Source organism: Cupressus sempervirens, chromosome 3 (assembly GCF_028749045.1).
Source record: "Cupressus sempervirens isolate cs-2001-9-10 chromosome 3, ASM2874904v1, whole genome shotgun sequence".
NCBI classification, from domain to species: domain Eukaryota; kingdom Viridiplantae; phylum Streptophyta; class Pinopsida; order Cupressales; family Cupressaceae; genus Cupressus; species Cupressus sempervirens.
This window is the reverse complement of record NC_143120.1, coordinates 533,881,801-533,904,930: the sequence shown is the minus strand read 5'-3', so window position 1 is coordinate 533,904,930 and position 23,130 is coordinate 533,881,801. Positions and strand designations below refer to the sequence as shown.

At 38.5% G+C, this 23,130-nt stretch overlaps 1 protein-coding gene across 1 annotated transcript in view; it reads right to left on the bottom strand.

Annotated features, from left to right (window-relative positions):
- The window catches only part of EMB2369 (tRNA synthetase class I (I, L, M and V) family protein), a 257,898-nt gene that overhangs the window by 211,524 nt on the left and 23,244 nt on the right, over window positions 1–23,130 (bottom strand). Inside the window, exons 2-3 of the mRNA XM_089820739.1 lie at window positions 15,831–15,975; window positions 15,585–15,641 (exon numbers count right to left, since the gene is read on the bottom strand). Coding sequence (XP_089676865.1) covers window positions 15,585–15,641; window positions 15,831–15,975 — 202 coding nt within the window. The remainder of the gene's footprint in view (window positions 1–15,584; window positions 15,642–15,830; window positions 15,976–23,130) is intronic.

Sequence of the window (23,130 nt, the reverse complement as noted above, 5' to 3'; positions counted from 1 at the left end):
ATCTACTTGGAGCACCCATAGATCACATCTAATTCATATTTCCTTTTATAACTTACTGAAGAGCATATATTTCCTTGAGAAAAAATTTGCTATACATTAATATATTTTGATCTTTTAGTCATCTTTATTAGTTGATGCATTGGTCACATTAGTCATTGCTTTTATTCATTAGGAATAATCAAGGCATGCTGCTGATAGCACCTAAGTAAATTTCACTTTGTAATTATACAACTCTTCTTTTGGGTCTTTATAAGGCTATAAGTTCATCATCAATTATTACCAATAGAAATGATATTCTTAGTGTTAATGACACCCATGACAATATTCTCTTTAAATCTCCAACATCATAAATGGGAGCACTGAATTTTTTCCAAAAAATAGGGCTCCATCACCGCCCACATCATTTTTCTGCTCCACATTTGTCATGACTACCTTCTCGCGATCACCAACAACTTGCTTTTGTATATCTTCACCATATAATGCCTTCTTCAACATTTCAACTTGTTCAGGAATAGATAGAGAATCCCACAGAGACATTGAAATGTTCATACTTTTCATACTGTCCAAAACGTTGTAAGGCATAGTAGGCAGCACTTTCTAATGTATCTTAGCAGTAGCCAGATCTGCATCCTTGTAAGGTTGATTGCTAGTTGGCTGGCTTGAAAGCTTCTGTAAGATATTTGGATTAGGTGTGGGTGATTGTCCTGCATTTGTAACTCCTTTGGGTATACCTCCTACTTCTAATGATTTTTTCTTTGCTCGAGCATAAGTCATAATCGTTGGATCGCCATTCACACCACAGAACTCTTCACTTTGTCAATTTAGAAATGTTGTCTCATTTGAACATGACTCTAGTTGTTGTTCCGGTACAAGAGTAGATGCATCAAGTTGTGTACCTACAACATTTTGAACCATAAGTGCTTGGTTGATCACTCCATTTGAACATGTTGCTTGATTATGTGCTTGGTTGCATGGAGAACACCCTTCGTAGTCTAATGCAAGATTGTTTTGTGCCGGAACAATATCTCTCACTGGATTTGCTACATTCAAAGGCCCTAGATTATATGGCTGAAATGGTCTTTGATTAACATTTTGTCATTGTCCATGATAATTTACTTGATATGGCTATCTATTCTGTTGATATTGTTAATTAAACCCTTGATTCTGATATGGCTGATTTCCTTCTTCTTGTTGTTGTTGGAATGGTGGCCTCTAACCTTGGTATTGTTGTTTCTTAATGTTGGTTAACTCATTCCCCAAAGTTTGCAAAAAGGTCTTAATCTCTTGTAGCTCATTTGAGGGTCCGGCAATAGCGTTTGCTTGACATCCTGCAGATTCTATAGCTGGAACAGCAGATATTGTAGCAAGAGGGGCAATATGCAATGGCATATTTGGCTGAATATTTGGAAAGTATGGCATAGGAGGCCTAGGGGCTATCTTTCCTACCTAAGTAAGGCAATTTTCCACCCTAATAGCTATACTATAGGCTTGAGGTAATGATTGACCACCCATAGATTGTATCATTACACATATATCACTATTAAGGTTTTTTAAATAATATAAAAATGCATGATCAGCAAAAGATCTTACCGGCAATGGAATATTTGGCTAAATATCTTGAAAGTAAGGCATAGGAGGCCTAGGAGCTATCTTTCCTGCCTAAGTAAGGCGATTTTCCGCCTTAATAGCTATACTGTAGGCTTGAGGTAATGATTGACCACCCATGGATTGTATCATTACACATATATCATTATTAAGGCTTTTTAAATAATATAAAAATGCATGATCAGCAGAAGGTCTTACCACAACAGGTATCCTATTCCAAGTTTTTTGGAATCAGATGTTCAAACCTATCATTTGCTCTTGAGGAGCTCTCTTTATGGTAATCAGCTGCTCTACTAGTGACAAATGATCCGACTTTTCTTCAAAACACCTTGTAAATGCATCATCCAGTTCCTCCAAAGTTGATATAGAAGCCACTGGAAGACTTCTAAACAATTTTAATGCCTTCGTAAATGATGCAGTCAATAATCTCACAACTAAGTTTTCTTCAGTCACATGATGAACATTACATAATGTCACTATATCCCTTATATGTTCAAAAGGCATGATTTGTCCTTCTCTTGGGAACTCTAGCAATCCTTTCAAGGCTACTAATGGTATATCACTGCGTTGTTGAAGATTCAGAGGGCAACCTTGATTGAAAGGTACGAAAGCAAAAGGTCTTGATGTGGCCATAGTATGAGATTGTGATGATATATTCACTGACACTAAACTTATGCTTGCTGATACAGTACTTGGAAGTGATGGAAAAGTACTTGTACTTGCAATAGAAAAACTCACACTTGTACCAAAATTACTTCTACTATTCGAAAAATTGAAATTCCTAAAAGTAACAACTGGTGGTTCTTCTCTAACAATTGATGATGCTAAATGTCTCACAGGACGTTCACTATGCAATGATCTTCCTCTTCTAACATATACTTTCAAAGGAGTTGTCTGAACTCTCTTTGCACGAGGAGTTCAATCAAGAGTACTTCCTTTCCTCTTGGGTGATGACAACTGCAAATATTCAAAAGACTTTGAACTTCTTGTCTCCACCTTTTTCATATAAACTTTCACATTGGTCACTTTCCTTCCCAACAGAGTTGCTAGATATGCTGAAACTAAACTTCTCCAAACCTATAAACTTGTTGTAGCATATCAAGCAGCAATAACTTCTAAAAAATCTAATGACTTTGGTCCCACCGGGCATGCCAAAACTCTTATGCACCAAATTTGCACCCTACTATCACTTTTAAGCGTTAGTAATCTGGCATAACATGGGGCTCAAATTCTGCATGTGTGATATGCCATTATGAATATGGGACCTCCGGATTCTAAGCCGGTTCCTATTGGATAATTATTAAATTTTCTCTTTAGGACTTAGTGAGGAAAAGGAAAAAAGAGTTGTAGAAAAAAGACAAAAACTTGGAAAACCTAACTAATAGGTGAAAGATATTGACACAAAACACATGACTATCTTCGCTTATCAGAAGACCTTATTTTGATGTTTAGACACTTCATTTCTGTAAAAGCTTGCAAAAATATTTCACACTGAAGTCTTGAAATGACAATATGTTAAGGAAAAGATAATATTCACTTAACAATCTTAACAAGTTTGATAGACACACAACGCAACCTGCAAACAGACTTACACTTTTGCAATTTGATAATAGGTGAGATGAAACAAAACGAATCCTAAAATTCACTAATTGCTTTTATCTATCACACGTTTACACAAAATTGCAAAAAAAAAATGGACCTTTAAAATCTTCCTAAAATTACCCAGCCATGATATTTTGTATCCAAAAAACTAAGTTACAGAAGATGAAACAAAAAGCAGCAAGGACACCAGTATAAGTCACAATCCCTTCTCTACATAATCAAAACTCAAAAACTCAAAAGGAGTCTCAACAAACTAATTACAAACCCCTTGGGGTCGAATCCATGAAAAAGGCCTTCAAAAAAAGAGTCAATACTTATCAAAACAATGGCTCACTAACTGATAAACTGCACTAAGTCATTAAAGAACCTATGACTCACTCCTAATTGCCCATGAAATGCTCCAACTAGCCAAACAAACCTCTAAACAAACCAAGGAAAGTCAAACTCAAGCTTGAACTACCTCCTAAAAATACTCTTCGTGACTTTAATTGATAATACTAAGTCTTTAAATATAACATCCTTATAACTCCTAAAACTAAGTATTTCAACACATGTCACCCATTGGTCATAGGAGTAAATTAAGATTTTCACTCTTACTTGCATTTGGAAATAAAAAAGATACTTAAATGATTTATAGTTATCATTTAATATCCTTGTTTTACAATAAAAAAGTTTATGCAAAATAAAAGTGTTTAAATAACACTTGACTCTATCTCCAAACATTTCCTAAATATCCCCCATCCTTCGGCATGTATTATGTATTGCCTCTCCCATTTGACTTCTATAAGTCATCCTGATGGATGCAACCCTATTAATCTTTTGTTATGATGGATCGTGATTGGGACCATGAGTGGTCTACACCGTTGAGGTGATTGGATTTATGTTACTATATCAATTGCTTTGTTTATGCTTTTGGCTGATTTATGAGATTATGATGTGATATATGATTCACTGAGGTCTGTGCCAGTGGTTACCAAGATCGATGTGGTATCATGATGTTGTTCCATAATTACCCTGAGATGTGTGCAAAGATTGCACTGTGTACTATTACCTGCTATATTTGACTAGGTCCCTGTAGCAATGGTATGTCATGTTTATGACTGTGTTCACTTATGTGTTTTAAGTGTCTTTTTAACATTGTGTAAACTACCATTATTAAATGCTTAAATAATTAGAAATGGATTGTCCATGCAGGATTCATTGGTTATGTGTTGTGGATATTTACCTTGTTATATTTTGATCTGAGAGATATTTGTTACTTATGTTTTACATTTGAGATGACCTAAGGATCATATGTTTGATTTCAGTATCATAGATGTTAGACTACTATGTTGTTTAGTTGATCATATCGCATGATGATGCCATTTTGAGATGACAGTGTGTTTTATGATGATATCTGGTTATCCAGTATTTGGACATATCTCTGATTATGTTATGTGATGGATTTAATGCTATGGTTATTTACTCCATTCTTGTGTTGTTATGCTTTATGTGAATGTGAAAGATGAATGAATGAAAGATTTTTAATGACATTCACGAGGCCATAAGCCTAAGGGACCCATATAGAACTCCTAGTCAGTCTGATGTGATTTCTCCAGCCTGTCTCTTTTGTTGTGAATCTGCATAAGTAAAATGGCCCCCTTGAAGAGTCTTGGTCTTTTGAAAAGGTCTTTTATGTTGTTCACTTTTAACATTTCTTTGTGTTGGCTGCAAATGTCTTTGTATGTTGTACAATCCTTCAGATAGTGCCACTCTATTTCCACCACACCCTTGTTGCAAAATCTACAAATTTTGTCCTCCCACTCTTCCTTAGGGACCTTCCATCTACTAGTTTCACATCTCAAATGGTGGGAACCAGATCTTAATTGAGCGATTAGGATTTTTGCCTTTTCTTTGATCTTGGCTCCTAAATATTCTTTGTCATCATGTTCGCATGTGGGATTAAATTCTTTGACATAATAGGCTTTTTTTCTACCTAGCTAGTTTGCCCACATGACAGATCTGATTTTTCCTGCCACCCATTTTTTTATTTCAGAATTGTTTTCCAGACATTCTAGGTAGTCAATGTTCCACTTATTGAACCATTTATCATTTTGTCTCTTCCATATCTTCTTCTAACAAGCCAGTTCTCTATCCACCACCCTACTATGTTAGTGATGTACATCCATTTTACTCACCTTTTCTCGATAGCTCAACAATCTAACAATTGCCGAGGCCTTCATCGGGAACATGCCCGCCTCCGCTAAAATAATCTCGTATCGGACTTTGGATTTGATTTTGAGATTAGTTGTAATGAAGTGTTTTTGAATTCTTTCAATTTGTTTCCATTTATGGTTTGATACGCTGCTCCCCCATACCTCGTTTCTATATAAAATAATTGGTATCACCAGCAACCCAAAGAGGATTTTCTTAGTCTTCCAATCCCATAACTTTGCTGTCCTAAACCTGTTTTGAAGAAGATAAGATGCCTTCCATCCCCCCTATATCCTTTTTGATTTGCATGTTTCCCAACTGAGCCGGTAATGGAAATCTATCCCCAAATACTTGTATTCTTCTACAATTTCTAGCGCTTTGACATTAAATATGAAAGTGCATTGTTGTTTTCTCTTCCTCAAAGAAAAGACCATGATCTTGGTCTTAGAAGTGTTGACCTCCATCCCTACTTCCGTGCAAAAGGTTTCTAAGTTCTTCAAATGTTCTCTCAGCCCCTGTGCTATTTTAGCAATTAGAATGAGGTCATTGGCATACAAAAGCAATTTGATCACATATTCAGCCAGCTGAATTCCCTCTCCATTGGCTTTGTTTAGCCATTCTTCTAACTTGTCAATATAGAGGCCGAACAAGGTAGGCAATAACAAGCATCCCTATTTGACCCCTATGTCACTGCCAAAGCATACTAACATGCCCACTTTGGTTCTGATTTTTGCTTTAACTTGTTTGTAAAGTTTATAAACAGCAGCTTTATACTCTGTTGGGACCTCTAATTCTTCCATCCTATTCCATAACTTATCCCTAGGGACGGTGTCGAAAGCTTTCTTAAAGTCAACAAAGTAGCAAAAAGCCTCTTCTCCCTGTTTATCTCACATTTTTTCTATGAAGAACCTTAGGGTAATGCAATGATCAATGGTGGAATGTTTTGGTCTGAAACCTGCCTATTCCATAGCTCTTTTCCCTTCTTTTTCTGCCCATCCGCTGATTCTCCATTCTATCATACTCCCATAGAGTTTGTTTAATAGGGGGTTCACCATGATGGTGTGGTAGTTGGAAAGGTTGTTGACATCCCCGCTCTTATGGATAGGAATAACTACACTGGTGGTCCACTCCATGGGAAAGCATCCTTGCGTGACCATATTAAAAATGTTCCTAATGTGTGGAGTCAACAAATTTGTCCCCCACTTTAGAAATTCAGCCTACAGCCCATCAATATCCTGAGTTTTTCCAATCGCTAATCTCCTTATCCCTAGAGTTATGTCTTCATCAGAAAATAGTTCATCCGAGTTGTTGATTGTGAGGAGTGAAAATTCATCCTCCGGTCTTTCATAAAGAGTCTTTGCATACTCTAACCATTGAGAATCCGTAATTTTATTTTTAGCTTGTTTCCTAGCTGCTTGTAATTTCCTCCAAAAATCGTTAGGATTGTGCTTTCCTAACATGATTAGCTCCTTCTTTCAATTAATCACATATTCTTCTTTTTTGGATTTGATCAGCTGTTTCTATTCTCTTATAATTATTTTGTTTTCCTTTCTCCCTTTAAATTTCGTTTTTGCGGCCTTGGATTCTTCGTCATACCATGGGTTGGCCGGAAAGGTGTTTGAGATGCTCTTCTTTATCCTTGTTCTCTTGCAACCCTTTAGTGCTTCCTTAATTAGTGGAATTAAAAAACTGCTGCTGATGTGACTTCTCTTATCCCTATTTTCCTTGATATTCATGATGTCATGATGCATTTGGAGCTGCTGCTCAAGAGCGGTGCAAAATATCTTTTTATTATCATTGTTTATAAAAATCTCGCTCTTTTTATGTCCCTTTGTGCTTTCATCTAGGACCTAATCACTTTTCCGTCTTTTGACCTTCATATTGTATTTAATACAAAGAGGCATATGGTCTGAATTTAGCTCTATGGGACATTGTTAAAATCTGAAATCAACTACTTTGGTGATGATTGATTGCGAACATATTAGATAGTCTACAACACTTCGTCCATTATACGTTTTGCAAGTAAATTTGTTTGATTTAGGCCACATCTTCATACCATTACACACAACTAATCCGTGGAAGCTGCATAGCCCTAAGAGTTCAGCCCCAAAGTGAGACACACCAACTTTTTCATCCTGAGAATTCCGTTTGCTAATATTGTCATCATCTTCTTTTAGCTACAAAGGATTACTGTCCTCTGTTAGACCATTGCCTAGCTGAATAGCCTGGTTACTCGCTGTCCTAGCATTAAAATCTCCTAAAAAGATTGTGTTACCAGTTTGATTAAAGGAAAGCACGTCTTCCTTTAAAGTTGCAAATGGATCTTCATTGTCTAGATGTCTCTTTTTGTAGAATTTTGAGCTTTTTGGTGTGAAATAGCACGCTGCTAGCCATGTGATCTCCTCATCATCTTCAATCTTCAGCCATTTAAATTGTTTATTTGGGTCCTCTTTCTCCAATTTTATGGTTTTGTTCTACGTATCTTTTATCAAGATAGTAATACCTCCATGACCTTTACCTGTCTTTGTTTCTTCATTTCACACGGATATTTTATTGTACCCTTCGAAATCTAGAATTCTACATCCCTCATGTTCGTGTGTTTCTATGAGACAAATAATGTTTTGTCCCTCAGCTATGGGCCCCAACCCCGGTCCTCTTCTCCTTGGATATCCTCTACAATTCCAACTCGCCATGCTTAGATACTCTCGTGGGGCCCTAAGTTCCTATTTCTGATTCGCTGATTTGTTGGCAATCTGTGCTTTACCACTTTTCATCCAAGCCCCATTGTCGATAGCCCTTGCTGATGTAAATGGATTAATTCAGTATAGTTAAATAAATGGTTAAATTAGATGATTTAATACATTTATTGCTTTAGCTATGTTGTTATATGCAATTACACTTGATCACATTGTTTAGTGTGTAGGATTTATATCCCTGGCAATGGCACATGGAGTTAGTGATTCAACCATTCATATTTTACCAATATCATCCCTGTATGGTCGACGTATCCTTATTTCAATTGTTTGATTAATCCTTTCAGTGATTATAAAATCTGAACTCATTTGCATTATGTGATTAAACCAGTGAGCGTGTCAATGCATTTAGAGGTTTGCATTGTCGTTTGGGTCGATTCAATGTTTAACTAGGTTGGCTAGTTATTTCCCTAATTGATTATTCACTCAAAAAGTGAGTAAATATCCAAAAAGAAATTTAATTCTTTACTTCTCACTTTTGAATTAGCTTGTTTCTAAGAATAGCCCGTTTTCGTTTGGGTCGATTTGGGGTTTAACTAGGTTGGCTAATTATTTTCTCTAATTGATTATTCACTGAAAAATAAGTATCCAAAAAGGAATTTAATTCTTTACTTCTCACTTTTAAATTAGAAAGTTTGACAATAAAACCCAAAGACCTCTTCATAAGGATTTACTATTTTGTTCGTTGTGGGAGCTACGGGCATGGGATAGTAAGCTCATTGGATCCAGCTCAGGGAGACCTTGGATTGCCGCAATTTCTAGCTACTTCTGCGGGGTTTTTATTTTATGGTTCAGATTCCCGTTTTCCCCTTTTGGCTGTGAGGTAGGGCTCTCCCATTTTACTGTTTCGTCTTCGTTTTTGCTTCTGTTTTTGGTAGTTGTTTAGGAGGCTGAGAACTAGTGTTCCCCTCCGTTTTCGTATGCTAGCTCTACCTAGTTGGACTGGTATGAGCATTTCCTTGGTTTTCAGGTTGAGGGTTTGGGTTTTTGCACCGTTATGTTGGCCGTTTTTGCATACGGACTCCAAACCCCAATTTTATTTAATATTTGTGGCTTCTGTGCTCTAAGACCAAATGGGTTTATTTTTCGAAGTTTTTGAGTTTTGAGGTTTTTGCCTTAATTTGTGTGCCGCCCAATTTTCTCGAGATTTCTTGGCATGGTGTTGGTCATGGCCTTGGATTATCCATAGGATGTCAGTCAAACCATTGTTGCACTTTTATATTTGTATTGGGATGTGTGTTGCACCCATATTCTCGGCTTTGTGTTCGATTTTGTGATTTTATACCTGGTGCTATGGTTTATTTTGGACCTTTGTTATTGTTTCGTGGACAATAGGATTCATGTAGAATCCATACTCCTAGATTAAGGCTGGTTGAGTTCATGATGTTTGGTCTTGTTGCATCATTGGGATTCGCATAGAATCCATACTCCCAGATTGAGGCCAGTTGAGTGGTTTCATGATGTTAGGTTTTATTGTTTTCTTGGGATTCGTGTAGAATCTGTCCTGCCGAGACTGTTTTCGGTTGAGTGATATTTTGTATTGTGTTCTCATCCAGTCCTTGTGTTATGATCTTCGTGATGGTGATGCGCTACATACAAGTACGTGCGCGTACATCTGTTGGGTGACTTGTGAGGACCGATCTTCTGTGGTACCTTCGAAAGTTATGATCATTGGGGTTGGGTTGGGAATATGCATGCCTACTGACACTCATCGTTGGATGAGCATGGTTAGGGTAGGGTAGCATATGGAGGGGGCTTCTATCTCACAGCCTAGCGATCATGGCATCATAGGTTAGCAGAGGAAGTGTTAATTAAGTGATAACTAAATAAAATGTGTGAGTGGTAATAATACTTAAGATAATGAAAAAGTTTCGTGTGATGGTTCCAAAGGAGTACCTTGAGAGTTTCCACACATGATCTGAGCTTGGGCTTGTCAATGCCAAGCGACTCTCCATGATGTAAGCCCCTACTTAGTAGCCCATTGAGTGTCTGACCAGGACTTGTAGTTTATGCATTGTCTATGTTCTTGGTTTCAGTCATCATACTGTTTGGCATGAGTGTTAGCCATGGATGTTGTGCTTTATGTGTGTTTGTGGTTGGATCATTATCTCCATTAGCACAGCAGAAGTTGACCTATGGGTTCCACGTTGTTAGGAGGCTAGCTATCCATACCACTGCTGGGACCGGTGTACAGAGACAATCTTTTATCCTAATGCGACCGTTGTTGGATGTTTTCACTTGATACTTCGGGTTTTAGAGTATGTTTTCTTGTGATTTATGCTTTCATTAGAATGCTTGGATATCATGTTTAAATGACGCTAGTTTATTTGACGCATTCTTATATTATGACGTTTAGCGTATGATTAGATGATGTGAATTGTTTCATTGGTGCATCTATTGCTTATTGGTTTAGCATGTTAGATTTCCTATTCGTATGATGTTTAGCATATGATAGATGATGTGGTTGATTTATTGGATTACCTAATGCTTTACTTTTAGCATGTTAGACTTCCATAATCTTATGTTGTAGCACGTTTTAGTAGTGACGTCCTCATAAGATAACACTGATGATCTGGTTGGTAGTTTAGGATGTTACATGCAGGGGATGGCTAGGATCCACGATGGTCCTATGATGCTATTGACAGTTGGGAGGAACCACGTACTTAGTTTGGCTGTTCAGTTATTGCAATGTTGCTTTTGTACACTGCGATGTTGCTTTCAGTTATTTCCCTTCATTGCTATGGTTTAGATGGATAGATGTTTCACTTTCTTGTTTCATGGCATCTAGTTGTTTATGTTCGAGTGTCCTTACCTCGAGATGTGGATCTGGTACTCCCTAATGTGGAGGAGCTTTATTTCTTAGCTTTTTACCTTTATGTTTTCTCTCTTGCTGATTTGTATCCTCGCACAAAATTGTACTTTCTCACACGAGAATGCAAATGTTCGTGTGGTGTGTTGGGTTTCTCGTGCAACTTGTGGTGAATCCTTGCACAAAACCCCACACCAATTTGGGTGCTTTGGCTGCTAGGCCAAGCATGTCCTCGTGCGAAATGGTATTTCCTCGTATGGCTCAATGTACTTTCTCGCGTGAAGAGGTGCTTCCTCACGCGAGACAATCAATTGTTATTCTCTGGTGCGAAAAACAAGGCACCTCTCCATTGTTTTTCGGAGAATGCAACTTGGACTTTTGAGTACCCGTTAGGATTTCTTGTGGTTCCATGATTCGACAAATCGGAGATGTGTTCTGATGTCATCTTTGGTATTTGTTATTGAGTTTGAGTGTCAGTTTGGTAGTGGCGTTTGGAGATTCATTAGTTGTCAGGATTGTGGTTAAGTCTTCCGTTGCAATCTTTGTGATCCCTGTATGATGTTGACATATGCATTCATACTTGTAAAAGAAATATCTTGGCTTGAATTGAATCCTTTTTCCAAGAATCTTCGGGTGGGGCATTATAGATTAAGCTTTTGTTTATTTAGGAAAGATGCAAAATCCCTCCAACAGAAACCCATCGGACTCCAAATTTTATACAAAGCATTTGACAAATGCTTAAATCACTATCCAAACATAAAACTCGTTTGTCTTATTGTGTTTGTCTCAAAGGCATGGAATGTTGCCACTGCTAGGATTTTGAGGGATTTTCACATTGTTTCTTGTGGTTCTGAGTACACCTGGTGCTTGAGCCACCATATTTTGGAGAAAACCCTGTTCATTTTGCTTATTGTTGTTGATGTTGATGAAGGTATTTCCATGTTCTTAATTTTGATTTAATGTCGTTTTGGGTTTGGTGGAACCAACTTATAACGTCGTGACCATTGAACAACTGTTGTTCTTGCTCATGTCTGGTGTCATCCTTAGCATGATGTGAAATAATACTTCTTTGTGGGCATGTTTCACTAGAAAATCTACAACTCAATGTGATGTCATGACCCTATCTGCACTTCCCAGTGGAGAGATACAAGACTGTTGCTGCTAGGGTCGTGTTTCTTCAGTCTTGTTCTCATATGACTCCCACATTTATCATTTAGCACTTGGAAAAAATTTGTTTGAGGTACTTGGCTCTTTTTTGGAATTTTTTCGAAAATATTTATATGCCATTTCGATTTGGAGTTTGCTTAAAAGTTCTCTAACACTTCTTCTAAAGTCAAAACTGGAGTTTTTGGTATTTGAAACAACCATGAAAAGTTTATTTATATCTGTAACTTTCTGGATATTGACATTGATATCTTCTAATATTTCCTTGGTAATCTATATACCATTGCAATTGATGATTTGATTTCTCTAAGCATTAACTTTTTTCCTCTTTCCCTATTAACTCGAAATGGGTCTTTGCAGATTTTGTAGAATATTTCCTTTACAGATTTCAATCACAAATTTATGGGCTTTGCTAAAAATTATTTCCATGACAGATGATACCATTGAAATTCATTATACTAGTCGTTGTTAGGAATTAGTTGGTTTGTAAGGTTTGCACCCTCCATTATTTCTTCAGTCGTACTCTCTCCTTCATTCACATGACTGCATTTCCCGCTGCTCAGACTGTTATTACAATTATGTTCGTGCTATGAAACCCATGAGGGTTTTTCTTCTCCTATCGGGGCTTCAATTAATTTTTTAAAACCAGATTTTTTGAAACAATCTGCAAATCTTGGGATGCCAGTCATATACCTGTTCTGCATCTAGAATAACATACTATATAGCACATATAGCATTTATTTTTATCAACAGCATTATTTGTATTCTGATGCACACTTTTTCCTTGAAAATTAGAACATGTTACTCCATGTTCAAAAGATCATGATAAATGCATTCATAACAATATTCTAGATCTGATCATTGAATCCCCTATTCATGGGATACATACATTTGCTTTGCCTCTCTTTGTATGGAACTTCTCTGTTACATTATAATTGCCAATATATACCATAACAGTTAAATGAAACAATTAAGTTTTTCTCTGTGTTTGATAATAATATCTGCATAATCCCTTAATTAGCAAGTTTATCATGACAATGCCTTTTCATCCATAATATCCAATTCTTCAAGCTGCTCATGAAATCACATAACTGATGAAACTTTCTTTGATGGCCTTTTGCATATCTCATACTGCCGTAACTTTCTAGAAATCATAAGTAAACCATTCTTATTATTGAGGACATATTTTGCTGTATATTTTTTTCTTTCTGGTTTTCTCTTTGTTCATAATGTAGCTTGTTTAGCTCCTGCTTGATAATAACCTTCAAAATGTTCCTGATTATTCTTTGAAAGATTTCAAATTAAACAATGATGTGTCCTTTTGATATTATTTTCATTTGTCTGACAATTGCTGATCAATGATACACTAGGCTCGAACCCTTGAGGGAGCCACATATTACATCCACGTGACATTGATTTCTTACTGCACATAGCACAAACTGTTAGAAAACAAATCAGGGTCTAGGGATTATGAATGTAGATGCATATGTGGGAAAGGTAGGATGGTGAGATTGACGGTCATTGCTTACATCTTTTAGATCTAACTCCATTCTTTACATCTGTAGGACGTGGAGCTGGAGCATAGTAGGTGGGAGAGCAGGACCAAAGACGTAAGCAACCAGCAACGCAGCCAATCATTCTAGGCAATCACTGGCACCCATGACCCATTTTACTTTTCTGTTACTTACTTTTTGTGTTTGCATTTACTTTTGTAGATCAGATCTTATTAATTTCTATATTGGTTAGTTTCACGGCCTATGTGAAACGTGTAGAACACTATGAATAAAAATACATTTTTAGAAAAGATGATAGCATTTATTTGCTTTCATGTGATTTTTTTAACTTTTCGTCATAAAATGTATTAATTAATCTTGAAATGGCAAGTGCTTTAACACACCCAAATGCATGATCATAGATATTTCACTTAGCAGTCAGTCCAGTAATCATGGCATAATAAATTTTTAGCCAGTAGGTGAAAAATGAGCAACACTAATATAGAAAGAATATATATGGAGATTAATATGCACAAATTATCCTATAATTCCAATATTGTGTATCATATCCTGATTAAATACTCTACTCCTAGACTTGAAAATAAACACATATCTACCCTACAATATTTTGCTGCATTCATATTCCAGCACTTGATAAGTAAACATCTATTCTTCTATGCTATATTCTTGACTAAGAGATCTTGGGAAGGCCAAAATAGTCTACAATACCAAATGGCTCAAACATATCAAACAAGGATATAAATAAAAAATCCAAAGTTTAAATGAGACAAATTTTGGAGTAGAAATAAAAAATAAAAATAGCAAGTTCTACAGCAGCAAACCTGGAACCCAATATCCCTTATGCTTTATTAATTTCAAACAACTTTTTGTCATCTAGACCCAAGAGACACCTTGGTATCCCTGAGACATTTGAAAGAATCCTAGGAGTCACCCAAACGGCGTGGGATGTCAAGCCATCCCAAAAAGCATTTCTGCATCCTAAAGATGGTGTCAGTGCAGCAGGGGGACATTTCCCCAAAGTCCCCGAGTCTCCAAAATATTCCTGTTCCAAAATCATGAGGCATTTGCAGGGTAGATGCATCACTGTGGAACACTGATATTAAACCAATCATCCCATCCTTACGCCATATAAAGGCCCACTTAGGCTGTTCATAATGATATGAATTCTAGAAATAACTCCTCTCAGAAATACAACGCATCACCTCATTGTCCACTTTATAGTCTTCCATCGGAAACGTCTTGCTTAAATATTGCAATGACAAGAAATTAACCTTATTAGTGATGAGTTATTTATCAGTAGAAATATATTTCAGGGTAATAAATGTTGTACGTCTAAGGAAATTCTTTGCAGACTTATCTGTATATTCCTTTAAACTTTAGACTGTTCTGTGGGTGGATTTTGTGGTAAAGATGAACTTAAAGATTCTTTTAGTCCTCGCAGGCTTTGTCATAGAAACCTGTAAAAAGGCCAAAAAATTCAAAGTTTCATACAGCATTGCTGGTTTGTTTAACAGCGGGTATCTGTGCATGTGGCCCACATTTTTACACATAGAATACAACAAATTGTAACTTCTATTGAAAAGTGGACAAGTTTCCTTGTTCCCACAAGTGGAGTCTCATATGCAATCTGGCTAAATGACCTTAAAATTCACGTAAGAGATGAAGACATTCAACCAGCAAGACTGTTTCGCTAGCAACTTCCCTGACTTCACATAACCCTGAATATAGAGAACAATTTAGAAAACAGAACTATATCTCTTTCCATGAAATTACATCTCCAACTTCACATATGCCTGAATGTAGAGATAACTTTTGAAAACAGAAATAAATCTCTTATTTAAAAAATTACAATCGTATATGGAGATTCAGGCAGAACAAAAGCAACAGCACTGTATTCACCAGCACAAATAAAATGTTACATTATAAAATGAGGTCTGTGGTCACCTGAGTACGAAAACGGTTTATATTTTGCATTGTTGTAACTTTGGGATGGGTTCCAGTCTGCATGCAGAACAAGAAAGTGATATGCATCATAAAAGAGTTTTAAGTATTGTCATAAATGAAAACATTTATAATGGACATAATACCATTTTCTTAAGCAGAACTTCTCCAATAAATAAGCATAAAATAAAGACAGCCTATGTCTTAATGTCAATTAAATGCTCTCAAAAACAAGCTAACGGTACCTACCTCAATAGCATATTGCTCTGCTGGTAACCCAAATGCATCCCAACCCATTGGATGTAGAACATTAAAGCCTTGCATTCGCTTGTATCTAGCAAGAATATCAGTGGCAGTGTATCCTTCTGGGTGACCAACATGCAATCCTGCTCCACTGTTGCAGATTAGGTAGATATGGCATCTTGTTAGTTACAAAGTAGGCAAGTAAACGATTAAAACCTGTATTACTTTAAAGGACATAACATAAAATGGAATGTGCAGATGTTTTCATCTTCTTTTAAGAAAGAAGAAAGTTTATCTCACAATGATTGAGTTCGAATAAATTAGAAACAAAATTTATTAAGTGACGAAATTCAAAAAAGAAAATGGTCATCATATTCAAACAACAGTTATTTTGAAATTGTAAATAGAAAGAAATACAAAAACATGCCAAACTCAGTCAATTTTATTTGTTTAATGAAATTTATAATATTGTTTACCAAGCTAGCAATAATATAAACAAATTTTTCAAATATAATTGTGTTGTCCAGTAAAATGGGTAGTTAGACGGTTACTGGTGCGGACACAATTGTGTTGTTTCATTAGCATCGGATCAGATATTATAAATGTGTCTTTCACTTATGTATTTGGCATCATTGTATGGAACATTATGGTTATGTACAAAAAGCATTTGATGAATGAATAGTATTCTACTTTGCTAAATCATTATATGTTTCTTTCCTGTTCACCTACGGGTTGAACATTTGGCACCGTTGCCAGTTCGAATTTGGAAGTGGTCGTGAATGGAAGGCCAAAGATAAAAGGGAATAACCGTACCAGATTACCGAAAAACGAATGAGGATGATGAAACAGAAATTCTGGAAGGTGAGCACGAGGCAGCCCAAAACTTTCACATTTTGTACTGCATAAGCCTTGAAACCTTCATACGGAGAGAAGTCACGGAGAACGAGGTTACACTAGACAATGTGTGGGATGCTATGCATAGAAGCTCAACCACGAACAAGTTCTTAGACCAACTCCCTCGTCTAATTGCACAAGCATAACTGGCACAGAAGAGACGCAAGGAAGAAGTGGAACAGGGGAAATGTTGTCAAGAAACCCTCAAGAATTTCTATGAGGAGTGCACAGCGTTGCAAAACAGAACCATGAGCTTGTGAGCCGTGGTGCCAAGAGAACTCAAGAGTTTGTAACTGTCGCATGAGTCGACACATGATGACATGATGTAGACAAATTAAATAAATAAAAAGGTGTTTTGTTTTGCTTTTATATAATGGTATATGTCAAATGTCCAATCTCTTAAATAAAAATAGGAACTTGAGGGAGAATGTTGATGAATTACAATCTATGCAAGAAGATTTAATCCACGACAAGCAAAGGCGGCCACTAAGACAACTTGCCAAAGATCAAATTGTGGGGCAATCGGAGGAATCACCAAGGGTGATGAAAGGCAATTGCGCGAGAGGCGCAGGAACTACAAAAAGTGCCACATTTCGCTGGAATGGCAAGTACGGAGCAATGAGGAGTTGCTCGAGGAAACACGGCATAGATTAACTGTGCTTGAGAAACACAGCACAGATTAACTGTGCTCAAGGAGACAAGGGAATAGTTTCTACATTCATTCCATACACCACTACGAGAGGGAACCTGTGAAGAAGTAGGAAAAGAAGCAAGGCCAATAGAAGACACCAGGGCACAAGAAAGTGTTGGAGGGATACTGCACAATGTTTAGAGTAACCCGCCGTAACCAACTCCTAATAGTTCTGGGACACGATCCAATGATCATCAAAGGACGAGAAACACAATGTCTCAAAAGAAAAAACTCTCGAAGTTCACAGGTGACGGGAAGGAAGACCCCGTATGGCATTGCCATACATACGAAACCATATGGACCACCAACTCCATCACCGACGCCGACGAGTGATTGAACCAATTTCCAGCCAACCTATAAGGAGTGGTCATGGATTGGTTTGCTGACATGGACAAGGCAAAGATCTCCACTTGGGACGATCTAAAGAAAGAATTTCAAGCAGAATTCTGACTGCTACAGGATGACAATGAGGTTGTCACAGAGATCTACAACTGTAAACAAGGGAAAAAGGACACCATTCGAGTCTATAATCGAAGGCTCAAGGATCTTCTTAGCTAGATGGGTACTCAACCCGTGGATGAACTAAAGAAACGTTGGGCATTGAGAAGGAAAATGAAGATAGTCCTGCCCACATCATACACAGATGCCTACAACCGTGCCCTGAACTTAGAAAGTGAGGGCAAGACAGCAAAGAAAAAGAAGATGAAAAGTAAATCATCATTCTCCTCTAAGAGTGATGAGTCCTTTGACGAGGAAAGTAGTGCAGACAGCGAGGAGGAACCCAACAAGAAAGTACAGGCCCTCCAAAAGGACTTGGAGTGGATGAGAAAGGAGTTCAAGTCCATGAAGGGAACCACTGGTCGCATGGAGGAATGAGAAATATGGTGTATGGATTGCAAAGAGAAAGGTCACCCAAAGGGAGCGTGCCCTAATAAGGCAATGTGTTATATCTGTCAGAGCTTGGGTCATTCTACAAAGGAGTGCCCGTTCAACATAAAGACACGAAGCCAACAAATACTGCTCACACAAGAAAAACCATCCACCTTTGGCACTAATAATGAGACCCAGGGCAACAACAATGCCACATTTGGCGACTATAGAAACAACCGTCGAGGACGGGGTGAAAATGACAATAGAAATCAGATACAACATGATTCCAAGGGAAGGCCCATTACACAATGTCGAGCATGTAACCAATGGGGCCACTTCGCCAAAGAGTGTCCGAAGAATGACACTCCTCAAAAATTATGTCGATGGTGTGGTCCAGGGGACCACGAAGACACAAACTGCCCAAAACAAGTAAACCTCCTTAACATCGACGAGGAGAAAGTTCTTGTTGTCACCTGCAACCAAGCCAAGCAGGCAACCTATCCTGACCCCTGCACGGAGAAGCAGAGACTATGGAAGGCATGAGAAGGCTACAAAAGATATGAAAGGTACTATTCCTAGATGATCAGAGGGGGAGGATGACTTGGTGAATCAGATGCTACAAATGGAGGTGCCCATTAGACTTCAAGACCTATTACAAACGGTACTGAAATAAAGGACAACATTATTGAATGACCACGCAAATCCATTAGAGACAAACGAACAACCAACTGTACCAGGAGGGTCAGCCACAGACCCCATGTTGCTAACAATAAGCAATGGCCGTCACCCAGTGGTGGTCGAGATGGGAATCCTCGAAACCATCCTGACGGAAACCATCATGGATGGTGGGTCTGGGATGAACATTCTCCCCTAAGGAGACATGGAAGAAACTGGGCAAGCCTACCCTGTGACCACCCACATTCAACCTTCTCAATGCCGACTAGCAGGGGATAAGCACCTAGGGACCCTAGTGGCTAAACAGGTAACCATCAAGATGCAACCATTTGCGTTGGATTTTGTGGTGATTCCCTTGAAGAAAAAGGGATATGATGCCATTCATAGAAGAGGATGGTTGGTGGCAGCCAAGGTAAATCACAATTGGAAAAAAAATATTTGCCGATGGAAAGCGGAGGGCAGAAGATTGCCATTAATCTCTAAACTCAAATAGTAAGTGAAGAAATGGCCTCATCGTTGGAGTCTGAGTCAGACAAGGAACATCAGACAAATGAGGGAAGAGCCCGTATGGATCCGAACGACAAAGACGTTTTGGAATTGGAAGAATGTTCGGGAAACGAGACCAATTCATTGAATGGACATTTCCATTGGTAGATGGAAGCTTATGAGCTCTTCCATTCTTACATGCTTAACATTGAGGAGCCTGAAGATGAGGAGGTATTTCCACCGAAGTTCAAGGAATACAAAGAAGGCAACATGAAGATCAATGAGAGTCCTGCCCATTGCTTTGAAGGAAAAGCTATAAGATACGAAGAGCCATCAATGGAGGCTACTAATCTTGGTGACTTGGAGAATTTGAGAAACATACTTGTTGGAGATGACTGGAACCTCGTACTGAAGGTCGCAACATCTAAAATCTTTATGGAGTATAAAGATGTATTTGCTTGGACTTACAAGGATTTAAAAGGGGTCTCGCCAAAGATGTGTGTCCACAGCATATTGTTGGTACCCAGAGCCATACCTATGCGTAAATGACCATACAAAATGAACAAGAACTACGCAACATGTGTAGATAAGGAAATACAACGAATGTTGGAAGCCGGTATAATATTTGAAGTCCAAACAAGCGAGTGGGTGTCACCAATCGTGATATCCATGAAGAAAGACAAGATTCAAATCCGAATATGTGTAGACTTTGGGTGTCTGAATGCGATCACGATAAAAGATCCCTTCCCAATCCCATTCACCGACACAATTCTGGAAGAAGTGTCTAGACACAAGATGTATTCCTTCATGGATGGATTCTCTCGCTATAACCAGATCTCCATTGCTGAAGAAGATAACCTAAAAAACTACCTTTGTGGTGGAGGATGGAGTATATGCTTACAACCAAATGCCCTTCAGATTGTGTAACGCACCTACTACATTTCAGACGATTATTTTACACATATTTGACAAAATGCCAATGGGCAACTTTCGAGCATTTTTGGATGATTGGTCCATCTTCAATGAATAGGACAACCACTTGAAGGCACTCAAGAATGTATGGAGAGGTGTCAACGGGCAAGGCTGGCATTGAATCCTTAAAAATGTAGGTTCATGGTTCCTCAAGGCAAACTACTTAGACACATTGTTTGCAAGTCAGGATTGAAGACTGACCCAGACAAAGTAGGGGTGATCGTGGAAATGGAATCCTCAACGGAGGTAATTGGAATCAAGTCTTTCCTCAGGCACATTGGATATTATAGACAGTTCATAAAGAACTATGCCCGAATTGCTCTTCCTCTGGACAAGTTGATACGGAAGGGAGAACTGTACGTCTGGAGCATCGAGTAGGAGACTGCCTTCACAAAACTGAAGAATAGATTGTTGGGGGCACCCATTTTGGCATACCCAAACTGGAACAAGGAATTCTACGTCCATGTGGATGCTTCAAACTTCACCACAGGTGTAACATTTGCGCAAATTGGCAACTATGGCCTAGATCACCCAGTATATTTCACAAGCCCGCTACTTTCAAAGGCCTAAAAGAATTACAGCACCACTAAAAGGGAGGCCCTCGAGATAGTGTACTCAATACAAAAATTCTGACATTACCTATTGGCTACACCATTCACCTTTTACACAGACCACCAAGCATTGATGTACCTAGTGAACAAACCAATTATCCAAGGCAGGATTAGCGGATGATTGTTGCTTCACCTTCACCGTCATTGTGTGACCCCAAAAGAGTCATGTCATTGCAAACTAACTCTCCCGAATCGGGTTCGGAGAGCCACCGGAAAGGGTCAATGATGATTTTCTGGATGCACACTTGTTCAAAATCATCATTCTTCTAGGATGGTACAAGTCTATCAAGGAATATCTATCCACGTCTCAATTTCCGAGGGAGATGCCGCCAAGCGAATGGCAGCAGCTAGTATGGAGTCAAACTTTCCAACTGATAAATGGTCTCCTATACAAGATGGGCCCTGATCAAGTACTAAGGCGATGTGTAATGGAAGAAGTGCAAAGTATTATAAGGAAAGCACACGAAGGTTCGGCAGGCGGCCACATGGGACCCAACACAATGACATGAAAGGTCTTGCTTGTTGGGTTATGGTGGCCCACACTTTATAATAATGCACAGGAATGGGTGTTAAGCTGCGATACATGCCAAAGAGCCAACAAACCACTCAAGAGGGACCTCATGTCGTTAAACCCATCCCATGCCCAAGAGTTGTTTGAACGTTGGGGACTAGACTTCGTGGGTCCACTAAAGGTGAGTAGGGCCCGACATTGCCAATACGTGGTGGTGGCCACTGAGTATTTAACAAAATGGGTAGAGGCACGAGCACTACCCGACAACTTTGCAATAAGTACGGAAAAAAAATTGTATGAACAGATCATCACACGGTTATGGCATACCCATCCAGTTGACAAGTGATAGAGGGGGTCACCCTGTGAATCATGTGATTACTGACAACAAAATTCAAGATTTTTCATTCGTTGTCAAGTCCATATTACACACGAGCTAATGGCCAGGCGAAAGTGACAAACAAAATCCTTGTGGCCATCATATATAAATCATGCGGAGTGGAACAAGTAGACTGGGAGGAAAAGTTGTCGCTGGTGCTGTGGGCCTACCACACAACATTCAAAGTCACAACTGGATAGACATCGTTCCAGTTAATGTTTGGCCAAGAAGCCGTGGTACCAGCCGAATTCATGGTCCCAAGCCTACAGATTGCAATTGAAAATGGACTCAGAGATACAGAGAGTCTACGAGAATGCCTATATCAACTGAACAAATTGGATGAATGTAGATCAACAACGCAATGGATGACTAAGGTGGCATAGACCCGTCAAAAAACATGGCACGACAAACATTTGAAAAGAACAAGGTTTCAGCGAGGCCAACTTGTGTTTTGGTACAACGGCCGTAACAAGAAAAAACTAGGAAAAAGCAAGGTTAAATGGCTCGAAATGTATAAAATCAGGGAAGTTGGAGACAATGGCTCTATAAAATTATGGACCTTGGACAGGTGAGAAATCTCGGATGCCATCAACAGATCGAAGCTAAGAATTTATCAAGAATGACAAGAAGGCGAAGTAAGGGATCATTGAAAATTAGAATTGTTAAAATAAAATTTAAAAAAAAAGACGTGAAAATGTGGTCACGGACACCAAGTGTTACGTGGACACTAAGTGTCCCACAAATGCATGTGGCTGCGAAAACTAAGTGTTTCGCAAACACATATGGCCGCGGACATATGTGGCCATAGGCATACATAGCCACGAAGGAAGGTGGTCGAGGAATTATGCACTACACGAAAACAAGAGATCCATGAATGGAAAAGCAATGACCATGGGAAAGAGGAAAGGGTGTCCACAGAGGTTGCCTGTGCCCATCGCGGAGATTGACGAGAGTATAAAAAAAGAACACACGAAGCATTGTGCAAAGACCATCCGCGGAGAATGGGAAAACCACAAGGGTCCCCAGATACTGAACGTCAAGTGCCATAGACAGCAAAACCAGTGTCCATGAGATAAGAGCATCCACGGAGATATAACCAGTGCCACGGAAAGGTTGTGCTCCTATGTGGAAAGGAGAAAGGTTCATTATCCGCTGAAAAAGAAAAACAAGATAGTATTCATGGAGAATACAGGAACATTTCGCAAAGAAAGAGAAAAGAG